The 13,541-nt window shown below is 40.2% G+C and overlaps 1 protein-coding gene across 1 annotated transcript in view; it reads left to right on the forward strand.

The window, feature by feature from the left end:
• Positions 1-13,541, forward strand: part of Frmd7 (FERM domain containing 7) — a 90,566-nt gene that overhangs the window by 54,785 nt on the left and 22,240 nt on the right. The window contains exons 2-4 of the mRNA XM_046468922.2: positions 9,574-9,678; positions 10,492-10,534; positions 12,776-12,809. Of these exons, the coding sequence (XP_046324878.1) occupies positions 9,574-9,678; positions 10,492-10,534; positions 12,776-12,809 (182 nt within the window). The remainder of the gene's footprint in view (positions 1-9,573; positions 9,679-10,491; positions 10,535-12,775; positions 12,810-13,541) is intronic.

Here is a 13,541-nt window from a genome sequence, read left to right on the forward strand (position 1 = left end):
TACACAATGGAGTATTACTCTGCATTAAAAAATGACAAAAGCATAGAATTTGCAGGGAAATGGATGGCATTAGAGCAGATTATGCTAAGTGAAGCTAGCCAATCCCTAAAAAACAAATGCCAAATGTCTTCTTTGATATAAGGAGAGTAACTAAGAACAGAGTAGGGACGAAGAGCATGAGAAGAAGATTAACATTTAACAGGGATGAGAGGTGGGAGGGAAAGGGAGAGAGAAGGGAAATTGCATGGAAATGGAAGGAGACCCTCAGGGTTATACAAAATTACATACAAGAGGAAGTGAGGGGAAAGGGGAAAATAATACAAGGGGGAGAAATGAATGACAGTAGAGGGGGTAGAGAGAGAAGAGGGGAGGGGAGGGGAGGGGAGGGGGGATAGTAGAGGATAGGAAAGGCAGCAGAATACAACAGACACTAGTATGGCAATATGTAAATCAATGGATGTGTAACTGATGTGATTCTGCAATCTGTATACGGGGTAAAAATGGGAGTTCATAACCCACTTGAATCAAAGTGTGAAATATGATATATCAAGAACTATGTAATGTTTTGAACAACCAACAATAAAAAATTAAAAAAAAAAAAGAAAGAGTGCTCTGTTTGGTTGTGGGTTCCAAAATGCAATTTGGAATTTGGGATTTGGAGAGTCAAAAGAGAGATGGAAATTAGGGAAAAGTGGCCAGAAGGAACTAGTTCATCATGGCCTCCACAGAGATGCTCAGTGGCAACCGTTTGTATTATTATAGATAAAACTGTTTTCCTGCCAGTGCCATGGGTGATTGAAGTCAGTTGCAAAAGAGATAAAACACAGAGAAGCTCTGAGTGTCACCACAGAAGACCCGAAAGAAAATGCTAGGTGGATGACTTTAAAAGGAAGTAGTTAACACCTCAGAGGTGGGGTGTCAAAAGAATATTTGATCAGTTTAAACCAGTGGAAGGCTTTAGATATGACAAACCATGATTTTCTTTTCTGACCTGTGCAGAGTAGGGAGTGTCAAAGAGGGGTTCAGATATATATATATGTATCAGCGAGGAATGTTCAAACAACCTGCTTGTGCACAGGTCAGGGTGGGAGCAATTCAGTAATTAGGTTTGAGTAGAAGTAAGGGAGAAAAGATGCCTGGTTAGTCCCTGGCTGTACGTGTAGTCAGTGGGACAACTGGTGAAGGAACGAATAGCAGGGATGAGCAAAGTGGTGCATGAAGTAAATGAAAACCTGCAAAGCGTGTGGTGTATGCAAAACCTTACCCTGGCAGAATGCAAAATGGAGAGCAAGCTTCCAAGGCCTGTAAAGAAAATGCTAGGAGCCAGGCGCAGTGATGCATGCCTGTTATCCCAGCAGCTCAGGAAGCTGAGGCGGGAGGATCATGAGTTCAAAGCCAGCCTCAGCAACTTAATGAGACCCTAAGCAACTCAGTGAGACTCTGTCTCTAAATAAAATATTTTTAAAAAGGGCTGGGGATGTGTGGTTCAGTGGTTAAGCACCCCTGGGTTCGATTCCTGGTACCAACAACCACAAAAAAAAAAAAAAAAGAAAAGAAAAAAGAAAGAAAGAGAGAGAGAGAATAGCAGGAATCTCTAGGATTCTCCCTTTCTCCTTAAATTCTATCGCATCCACTATGAAGACACGTGTCACATTTTACCTTTTCTATTTTCGCTAGTACTACCATCTTCTCTCATCTGAACTGCGATGGTAGCCTCAGATTGTCTGTTACCTGTTTTCCCTCCTTTTTCACCCATCCCTTTCAACCTTGTTTCTCAAAGTACACTCCACAGACCAGCAGCATCTATCTCACCAAAGAGCCTGATCAGTTCTCAAAAATGCACATTCTCAGGCCCTGCACACAGCTATTGAATCTGAAGCTGCACTTTCTCATTTGAGAAGCTGTGCCCCAACTATTTCCAGGCCAATGCTTCTAAAACACAACTCTCAACTATGTCAATTTCCTGCTTAAAACCATTTAATTACCCCATCCCTATCTTGCTCCCCATCCCCACCTTACTCCCCATCTTCATTGCACGTGGCTTTGTGTGCCCCAAGAGGTATGTATGGCTCCTGCCCTTCTTTTCAGTTACTTTATCTCACTTTTTCCTTTAGCAACACCAAACTGCTTGCAGGTTCATTGTTCATAACAGGTTTCCTAAACTCTTCTGCCTCTGATACCCTTCTTTCCCTCTCCTCATTTGGTTACCCCCAACTCTTGCTTCATGGCCGATTAGGTGTCTCCTCTGTTAGGAATCCATTACCCATCTTTTTGGGTTTGGTGCCTGTTGAATGCAATTTCATGATGCTTCCTGCCTACCAGTCTCCACAAAGGTCCAAACTACTGTTATTAACTATTGATGTGCCTGCTTTGTCTGCCAGACTATGTGCTAATGCCTGTGTCTTGCTCACCACAGTCTCCCTGGACACTAGGAGAGAACCCAGCACGGAGCAGCTGCTCAGTGTGTTGAACTAAAGGGATGGTCAAAAGGGTCACAAAAGGGTAAAGGCAAATTCAGAAGGACAAAGGCAAGCATGGCAAAATTAATCTGAGTTTTAGCAGATGAAAAACCACATCAGGAAAACAAAAGAACTCAAAAAACAAGAATAAAGAATGAGAAAAATTCATGCTAAAGGAAACCTACCCAAGATCATGGAGGAGTTAAAATAGTCTCAGGTGTGTCTAGCTCCAGAACCCATATTCTTAGCCACCATGATATGCTGTTTCTTCCTACTTATTTCAGGTGCTCAACACATTCTTGGAATTCCTCTTTGACCTTTTGTAATTGGATGCATTCTTTCCAAAATGCATCACAAGTCTTCATTATTTGAGACTGGACTTAGTGTTTAGAAAAAAAACAAGAAATGGTAAAGTATGGTAACTAAAGTGCTATGGACTGACTTGGCTTCTCCCCAAATTCGTATGTTGATGCTGTCACCCAAAATGTGATTGTATTTGGAAATAGGGCTTTTAGAAAGTAATTAAGGTTGCCAGTACAGTGATGGATGCCTATAATGACAGGTAGACAGGAGACTGAGGCAGCAGGATCACAAGTTCAAGGCCAGCCTCAGCAATTTAGCAATACCCTGTCTCAAAAGAATTAAAAGGGTGTGATGGCACATACCTGTAATCCCTGCAACTTGGGAGACTGAGGCAGGAGGATCACAAGTTCAAAGCCAGCTTCAGCAACTTAGTGAGGCCCAAAGTAACTTAGCAAGACCCTGTCTCAAAATAAAATATAAGAAGTACTGGGGATGTTGCCCAGTTGTTAAGGTTCTCTGGATTCAATCCCCAGTATTAAAAAAAAAGTAATTAAGATTAAGTGAGATCATAAGGGTAGGGTCTTTATCAAATGGGATGGGTGGTCTTATAAGAAGAGAAAGAGATCTCTCTGTGTTCTTTCTGCCCCTCACCTCATGTAAGAACACAGTGAGAAGGCAGCCATCTACAAGCCAAGAAGAAAGTCCTTACCAGAATCATACAAGGCTAACACTCTCATTCCAGATTTCCAGCCTTTACAATTGTAAGCAATTAAATTTCTATTATTTGAGTTGCCCACTCTATGGTATGCTGTGATGGCAGCCTGAGGTGAGCAAGATAGTCATATTTGGGGTTAAAAAAATGAGATAGAACCATAAAGGATGAGTGATTAGCATTTGTAATGTTGAGAACAATTTTGTAAGGGAAGCATAAATATTTTGAATGTCAGAACATTAGAAATAGAGAATCATCTATAAGACACTTCATATGACATGCTTTTAACTGTTATAGAATCCATTGCATTTCTCTATAAAATATAATAAGCACAAAGAAAAAGTAAAAAATAACCTATTCTACTAGGGCTAATAATGTGCTATATTTTATTCCAATTTATTGTTTTTGAAATCTTTATTCATCTGGGTGCAGTGGCTGTGTCTGTATTCCCAGCAGCTCAGAAGGCTGAGGCAGAAGGATAGCAAGTTCAAAGTCAACCTTAGCAACTTAGTGACACTCTATCTCTAAATTTATAAAGTATAACAAAGGCTGGGGATGTGGCTCAGTGGTTAAGTGCCTTTGGGTTCAATCCTGGTACCAAAAAATAAAAAATAAATAAATCTTTATTGTACAGTTCAAATATTTTAAATTATGCAGTGAGATACATATATATATTACAATCTCTTTTTTCTAATGTTGTCCAATCACCTTGGACAACATTAGAAAAAAGAGATTGTAATTGATAAAATTTCTAAATTGATAAAATTTCCTAAAGCAAAAACCCATAATAAGGGCTGGGGATGTGGCTCAAGCAGTAACGCGCTCGCCTGGCATGCGACGGGCACTGGGTTGGATCCTTAGCACCACATAAAAATAAAATAAAAGATGTTGTGTCCACTGAAAACTGAAAAATAAATAAATTCTTTCTCTCTTCTCTCTCTCTCTTTTAAAAAAACCCATAATAAGTCATATACATATATAAGTGAATACTCTAAATTATTTATTTTAACATAAAACATATGTATTTATATTCGCATATACCATCAATGATTTCCAGCATTGGTTTATTTAAGGTGGAAACAGAATGTAGATGCTTGGGAATCAATTTGAGTACAGAATCCTTTCAGATTTTGATATATTTTCTCCTCCAAACTTTTACTGCTACCATAGCTAAAACTATTTGACAGCACAGTTTTGCAAATTTCCCCAAGTCTTACAAAAATATCAACTTAATTTTCATAGAAACAACTCTTGTTTCCACTGCTCATAATAATTTTTGATACACATATAAGTTAATTGCAATTAAATAACAAGTAGTGCTGTAAAACATATGTTCAAGAAAATTATTACTAGTCAGCATGGGACTCAACTGGTGGATGTCAAAATATACAATCATACTAGTGTAGTATGCTGCCCATGAGCTTTCTTCATAACATGGGCATATGCCAATATTTTTCCATTTTTTAATTTTTAAAATTTATTGTTATTGTTGATATTCTTATCATTATAATTTTATGTGTGTGTGTGTATGTGTGTGTGTGTGCACGCACGTGTGCTACTGCCAATAAAACCCAAGGGCACTCTAAACCCCCAGACCTTTTTAATTTTATTTTGAGACAGGGTCTCACTAATTGCAAAGGCTGGCCTCAAGCTTGAGATCCTCCTGCTCCAGCCTCCTGTGTTATTGGGATTACAGTAACGTGCCACTGTGCCCAGCTCTACCAATATTTTAAAGTGGAAATGGAAAGCATTGTCTTCATCATTAAGCAGAAGCTGGTTAAGACAGTTTCTACTGTCCTTGCTTATTAAAAAAAAATAAATTAACAGACATGCACAGAGTGAAAAGTTAAAGTCCCCCATTCTCTCTTCAATAATCATGCCATTAACTGCTGCACCTCGCTTCATACCCATTTCATTGCATTCATCTATGCACGTGCCGAGCTTACATCATATGATGTGGTATGTGCTGCAATAAGAACTTAAGGTGAATTATCTTGTTTAATCCTCACAACAAACACATGAACCCATGAGATAATACCACCATTATCTCCAGTCCATAGATGAGTAAACTCAGGCTTAGAAAAGTTGAGTAATTTTCCCAAGGTCACTTAATGACAAACTATTCTTCCTCCTGAGAGGATTACCATACTACCTTACTTGGATCAAGTTAAATATTTGGGTCCATTTATCTATTTATTCAGTAAACATTTATTGAATGTCCACTCTTTCCAGGTACTAGGCTTAATTGCCAGGTATCCAAACACATTTTTTTTCTTTTGTGGTACTGGGGGTTGAACCCAGGGGCATGCTGCTACTGAGATACTTCCCCAGCCCTTTTCATTATTATTATTTTTTTAATTTAGAAATAGGGTCTCAGTAAGTTGCTGAGACTGGCCTCAAACTTGTGATCTACCTGCCTCACCTTCCCTCCCATGTAGCTGGGATTACAAGTATGCACCCCACACCCAGCTAAACACAGGATTTCTGTATTCAGGTACCTGGAAAAGGTACGTTGTTCTGGGAGTTACACGATTGCCCTAATTCTTTCAGTTAGAAATTGAGTAGAGCAAGATTACAATTCAGGTCTATTTTAACAAATTATTATATGACAGCTCTAGGTACATAGAAAGTTGTGTAGAATGTTTTTTTTTAATTTTTTTAGATGTTGATGGACCTTTATTTTATTTATTTTTTTTCATGTGGTGCTGAGAATTGAACCCAGTGTCTCACACATGCTAGGCAAGTGCTCTACCACTGAGCCATGACTCCAGCCCCTATAGATTGGTTTTTGAGCTAGCCATTTTGAATATTGTTTCCATGAAAAGATGAATTGTCATTGCTGTTGTTGTTTGGTACTGGGGATTGAACTCAGGGGCATTTTACCACTGAGCTACATCCCCAGCCAACTTTATTTTTTTATTTTGAGACAGGACTTCAGTAAATTCCTGAGGCTGGCCTCAAACTTGCACTCCTCCTGCCTCAGCCTCCTGAGTCACTGGGATTACAGATGTGCACCACTGCAACCAATGAGGAATGAGTTTGGAACCCCCAGGAATCAGTGTGCAATGGTTATAACCCAGTAAATTAGACATTATAAATAAAAATTCACATGTGTTTTTGTGTATGTGTGTATATATATGTATATATATATGTATATTACAGTACTCTACTGTACATTTATTAATTTTACAGTACTCTAATCTAAGGGAGATGATGGCAAGACAGGATTCCAGGTTGGAATTCCAGTTTCTTGAGAAGGGTTGACTGGTGGTACAGAATTTAGATCCAGTAAGGATCTTGATTAGAATGTTGAAATGTGCCAACTTAAACAAGAGCAAGAAATTGTACAGATAATCAGAAGTTCACAAAAGAGAAAATTAAAAAGTCATAGATAAGGTAATATCATGACAAAGATCATCATGACATGAAATTGGAGGAATTGGATCATAATGGTAAAAAAAAATTAAAAGTTGCATGTTCAGACAGAACCAAGACCATACATATTATGCAACACATTCCAGAAGTCTGGCCAATTTGAATGTACACTATGGAGGGCTGAAGGGAAATACCTGTCCAGGACAGAGATGGGGGTGAAGGACACTAGCCATGTGAGCGCCTGACCTCCAAATGCATAAATGCCAAAGGCTTTTAGAGTCATTTGGCAACATATACAGGGATGAAAGAATCAAGGGATTATTCTTATAAACATGGTATAGGATCTTACTGAAGGGAGCAGAAAGCCTTGATTTGAAACCTTAAAAGGATGGCTATATATTCTTTGTGACTACAGAAACATTTAAATATACAAACACATGGAATGTGGCAGCGTTGACAGGGAGGATTAAGTGCCCTGATGGAAAATAAGAATTAAAAATGAAGAGGAAAAAGGAAAATCTTGAGTGTCTTAAATTATTTGCAAAGAAACTGGAGTCTATGCTGGAATTTAGTCCTTGTGACTGAAATGTTTCTTTGGTGTTGGAAAAAGTATTGCTGTCATCCCTCTCTCTTTAGAAATTCCTTTTTTTTTTTCATAATAAAAATCCCGTGGCAGCTCCTTGTCTGGAGGACTTTAAAAATAGGAGCGATTTCATCTGTCTGGAATGGTCTGTGTCAGCACTTGCCCTAGGCAAGGTTGCTACACAGGCGAAACGCCCCCGCCCCCTTCCCCCTACCAGGCACCCTCACCCCTAGCCCCCCACACTCTTGGCACCCCCCACCCTCAGGGCTGACTCTGACTTCCGGCCGGAGCTCCCATGTGAACTCCCACATCAAATCAAACTCCTTTCCTCAGTACAGCAGCTCTCTCTCCAGGTGCTAGGGATGCAATAGGTTTCACCCTTTGCGGCCTATTTGCATTTAAAAATAGGATCCTGGTTAACCCAAATGAATCTTGAGTCGGTGGAGCTCTGGGCTGTGTAACCAAGTGGAGGGAAGTCCAGGGGGAGAGGGGTGTGTTTTTGGTCAGTGGGGGAAGGGGCGAGATAGGCCGCCTTCCTGGAAGCTATTAAATCCCAGATGTGGGCTCTTTTCAGTGAGCTGCTGCCTTGGGGTGGGGGTGGATGGACTTTCTGACCTCTCAAGGTTGCTGTGGATTCTATGGGTCGGTGATTTCCAGCTACATTTCCCTGCACCCAGCTTCCTTTGCAGCGCTCCGGGCGCCTTGTGACTCGGCTTTAACTAGAGGTTTTCAGCAGCTTGTCTTTGTGCCTATCAGCCAGGGCCCAATTTTCCCATCACGGTCTTCCTTGCAAACAGCAACCCTTGGGTTTGGCAATGGTGGCGGCTGAAGATTAGCCCCAGCCATACTAAGTTCAAAGAGATTTCCACAGACAGCTCTTCAAAGCTCTTGTTTTCAGAGAAGAAGTCTAAGGAAGCCACTGCTTCATGCTCTCAGTGTGTGTGGGCTTTATGCAGAAATATTTGTGGCCTTATGTGAAAATATTTGTGGCCTTATGTGAACAGAGACTCCCGTATGGAGAGTTGGTGGGCAAAACTATCAAGCAAAATCTACTCAAGGAGTGCATATGATTAATTTGGTCCTTTTCATATTGGATTAGCAAACATTCAAGGTTTCCTACTATGTGCTAGGTTTTGAGTTGGACCAGATGGGTAACAAGGAAAAGAAAGCACGGTCTGGGCATCTTGGAGCTGGGGTTGTGGCTCAGTGGCAGAGCGTTTGCCTAGCACATGTGAGGCACTGGGTTCAATCCTCAGCACCACATAAAAATAAATAGATAAAATAAAGCTACTGAATCCATCTACAACTAAAAATATTTAAAAAGAAAGATAGAAAGCTCAGTCCCAGCTGTGAAGGAATTCAGTCTAGGGGGCAGATAGACAGCATAAGAAGCACCACGTTTGAGGTGAGCTAGGGTGCATGGGAGCACAGGGGCCTGCCTGTGGCCAATAAGGCTGATAGCATCAGAGACAGCTCCCCTGGGGAGATGACATCTGAGCTGAGTAGGAGTAAGCCAACCACAGAAAGGTGGGAAGGAAGGTCTGTGGAGAAGGAATGACATGAGCAGAGGCAAAGAAGCATGAAGCAACTTGACATGTGTGGGGAACTTAGAGCAGGCTGTGATTATTAGGGGAAAGTGTCAGGGAGAGGGGACAAGAAATGAGGCTGGAGGGGCAGGTCTCTTACTGAGGAATATAAGCTTTATCCTGAGGAGAGCCTCTGAAGGATTTTAAGCAGGGGAGTAAAGGGTCAGATTTACATCTTGATTAAACTAACTGTCAATTGGGGGAAAATCATTCAAATTGCCTGTGAGATGAATTGATTAAAATTTCCATTGAAAGGGTAAATTTGCAGATCAAGCCATAGTTAAGTGCAAGGCTCTCTTTTTCCAAGAAGGGCTATCATTAAGCTGAGGCGTTTTCAGGGATGTTGCTGAAACCATATATACATAAGATGCACATATGTGTTTGTAAAGCTCCCAACATCTTTTAGGAGGAATCAGGTCCTTTAAATGATGTGGTGGGTAAAGGAAAGGGGCTTTACGAGAGAGTCTTGCTGCTTCAACCCTTTATTCCAAACTGCAGCGACAACATAAGGTTAAGAAAATGCAAACTGTGCTGTGATCTCTTTGTTTTGTTTAGCAAAAGTCATCTGGAAAGGCACTGTTTAACCTGAGTTGCAGCCATCTCAATCTTGCCGAAAAGGAATATTTTGGGTTAGAATTCTGCAGCCATTCTGGAAACAATGTAAGTTTCTTTTATTGTAGGCTTGTTTTGTGTGTGTCTAGAAATGCTTGCAAAGGCAGTTTGCATCTAGGTATGTAGGGCTCAATCCCTTAACTGAAAAAAGAAACACCATTTACACACACCTTACAAAGTGATAGAATGTAATAACTATTGCCCCTTCCTCCTTGTTTATTAAAAGTCACCTCAGTTTTTCAAACACAAACTCTTCTACCACATGCTCCAGTTTTGTCACACTCTGATCAGTTCTCCACACTGTATCCATTTTGACTTTCCAGAGGCTGGACCTCGATCCCCAGAATTAAGGCTCCTGACCTCCCCAGAAAATCTTTAGGGGATTCTTCCTTCCTCTTTTTCAGTCCTAACATTCACGATGTTCTTTTACTGTGTCCTGCGCTGGCATATCTACTCCAGAACCTTCCCAGAAAGGCTCCTCAGGTCTATTAAACAGTCCTTTGGGAGTCGGTAGGATTCAAAAATGGAGCCAAATGCCTTCATTCGTCTTTGTAGCAACTAATGAGACTTGTGTGTGACACCTTTGTCATCCAACTGAGGCAGGGGAGCAGTGATTCAAATGTCAACAACAAAGAGTTTATAGATCAAAAACATTCACTGTCATTGGAAAAATATGAGTGGGCAGATTGTGGTGAAGGTACATCATCTCTATGACACTGCTGTTTGTTTCCAACTATCTTTAGAAAGCTAAATAGTCCTGGTATTTGTTTATTTCTTGTTGCCCTTTTTCTGGTACCAAAAGAAAAACTGTTGTGCTCAATGCCATGTTCTAACAATTTTTTTTCATTGATGTTATTACAGGTTTGGTTGGAACTTTTGAAACCCCTAACAAAGCAAGTAAAAAGTAAGTATGGAAAATCATTTAAGGAATATAGTTTGCAGTTCACACTTGAAAAATATTTCAGCAATCCCACACTATTCCTTACCTTAACATAAGGCGAGAAAAGGACTTTGACATATTATCTCAATCCTTCATACATTCAGTATATTTGGCAATTTAGAAAATTGTTTTAATTTTGCCTGAGATGAAGGAGATCATGCCACTGGATCTTTGAGTACATCTGAAGAACACTGGTAATTATGGCGCTCTGTGGATTGGCTCTAGGAATAGATCTCATGCTCTGGCACTGCAAATCTTCAAGCATCCTTAATGTCAATCTGCAATGCCATTCACTTTCTGCCTGAAGAGTCATTAGTTTTATGCCATCACAAACAGCCCCCATTTGCTTCAGTTCATATTCGAGTGCCTTCTATGCATGAAATATTTCCCCCTATAGTTCACTATCTAGTGTGGTTGTTCTCAAATTTCAGAGTGCCTTAGGATCACCTGGGGTTCCTGCTAAAATACAGATTCCTGAACCTTATTTCTGGGTTGTCCACCAGCAATCTGCATGTTTAACCACTTCTGCAGGTGTTTCTGAGGCAGATGGACGTCAGTCAACACTTTGAAAAACACTGTTCGGTACCTCTTTTCCTGGTTCCTCTTCCCCCACCTGCTCTTTACATGTGGGTGCTTCTCACAGTTCTGTTTGTTCCTGCTGTGTAATGATCATCTGTCACATTATTCTAATAGCTTCCAAACTGATTCTCCCCAATCCATCATCTACATTACTCCCAAAGGGATCTATTGAAAATACAACCCTGACCACATTGGTCTCCTGCTTAAAATGCTTCCTGGCTCCCTTTTACCCACCAAGTAAGGTCCAACCTCCTCAGCATGATGACCCAAAGCACTGGTCTCTGACTACCTTTCTAGCTTTGCCCCTGTCACCAACCATCTGTATTCCTATCTCTGCTGACTTTAACAAAACTAACCTCTGGTGTAGGCATGATAGATAAAATATAGGATGCCCAATGGAATTGGAATTTCAGATAAACAATGATTTTTTGTATAGTACATCCCATGTAATTATTATTTAAATGAAATTCAGATTGAACTGGGACTCTTGCACTTTTATTTGCTGAATCTGGTTGCCTTGTTCCATTCTCAGCTCCTCTAGAAAGACTTCCTTGACCGTCTTCAAACTTTTTTCTCCCTCTTGTGCTTTCCCAGTACTCAGTGCTTACAACACTTTGTGGATTTGGATTTGTCTATCTAGATATCCAACTCACCTACCACACTGGCAGCTAATAGCTGCCTTTGTATTCCCAGAATCTGCCTAATATAGTCCTTGGCACATGGTAGGCATCCAAGAAATATTTACAGAATATCATGTATTGAATGGCACTAATGCTATGTGTATGTAGTTACTTGTTTCTTCTTGTTAGGTATACATGACAGTAGAGTGTATTCTGACATATTATACATACATGGAGCATAACTTATTCTAATTAGGATCCTATTTCGTGGTTGGACATGATACAGAGTTTCACTGGTCATGTATTCATATATGAATATAGAAAAATTATGTCCAATGTGACTACTTTTGATATTCTTTTCTTATTTGTGGTGTTGGGGATGAAACCCAGAACCTTGTGCATGCTGGGAGAGTGCTGTACAACTGAGCTGCACATACCCTTGGCTCAAGTTTCTTATTTTCAAATGCAAGTAGGTGCAAAAATAGGTAGATATGGTTCTTCTAGTGTATATTTCAAGATATAGACATTGGTCCACACTGCTTCTAGTTCCTTTATGAGAGCCTTAAGCCAAGTGATAATCATGTGTTCCAGCTTAACTTGGGCCCTTTTCTCAAGCAGGAATGCAGAATCTCAAGCAGCAAGTGGTAGATTTTTTTGAATAGGACATTTCCGAGGACAAATAGTAGGCCCCAAAGGCGGCACATCTTTAAAAAAAGAAACTATAAGGGAGAGTGGGTAGGAGAGGGGTGGGAAAACTTTTCCAATTCCTGTCCACATAAAGACACTATACAAATGAAAAATTGAAGTTTAAAATAAAAGTCTAATGGAAAGGACAAATAGAAAGGGGAGGAAAGTAAAGAAGTAGGTGCGGGTGGGTGTCTGTGTATGTTTCTGTGTGTAAAGACCTGTAACTGTTATGATGGACATTTAATTACAACTTATGGAGATATTGTGTTTTAAGATCCTAAGGAGGTTGTTTTCAAATTTATGGTGAAATTTTTCCCAGTGGACCCTGGACATCTTCGGGAAGAACTTACAAGGTATAGTACCTTTGTGTCTGCTGCATGATGTTACTTGAGGATCATCATTCTCCATTGATTGGGAAGGGGCTTCTGGCTCCCCTTAGCAAGACTTGGCCCTATGTCACTCTCTGGGAGATGGAAAGGAGCAGGAGAGAGAAAGAGCCTGGCTGGTCTCCAAGATGTAAATCTTCAAAAGTTTGGAGCTTCAGGGAGAATGAGGGGTGATATTCTAGAAGTGGTAGCAAACCTGGCTGACCCTTAGGGGTTATGTGATTAACTGCTACAGCAATAACCATGCTCTCCCTCATAGCATGATACCAGCTGATTTCTGTGAACATTGAAAATAGGCGTGTGTGTGTGTGTGTGTGTGTGTGTGTGTGTATATATATATATATATATATATATATATATATATATATATATATATCTCATAAGTAGAATCCGAGACATTCTGTAATGATGATGTATACTTATGAAAGATGCCCTTTGGAATGACAATGTAAACCTACTTCTGCAAAAATTCATTGTCAATACAATACTCCCCCAACCCTTACTCTGCTTTCTAGACTTAGACTCTTAAACATAGAACAGATCTAAGAGATAACCCAGTCCAACCCTCTTGGTTTACAGATGAGGAAACATGTCCTGGGAGCTAAAATGATTTGGCCAACATCACAGGATGTTGGCAGTTATTCTTCCTGACGTCTCCCCTCCTACATGGTTCATAGATAGTTCAACCTCACCCCTTTC

Source organism: Marmota monax, unplaced genomic scaffold (genome assembly GCF_021218885.2).
Source record: "Marmota monax isolate L192 unplaced genomic scaffold, Marmota_monax_Labrador192_F-V1.1 WCK01_AAM20220418_F8-fsc00054, whole genome shotgun sequence".
Taxonomy (NCBI): Eukaryota; Metazoa; Chordata; class Mammalia; order Rodentia; family Sciuridae; genus Marmota; species Marmota monax.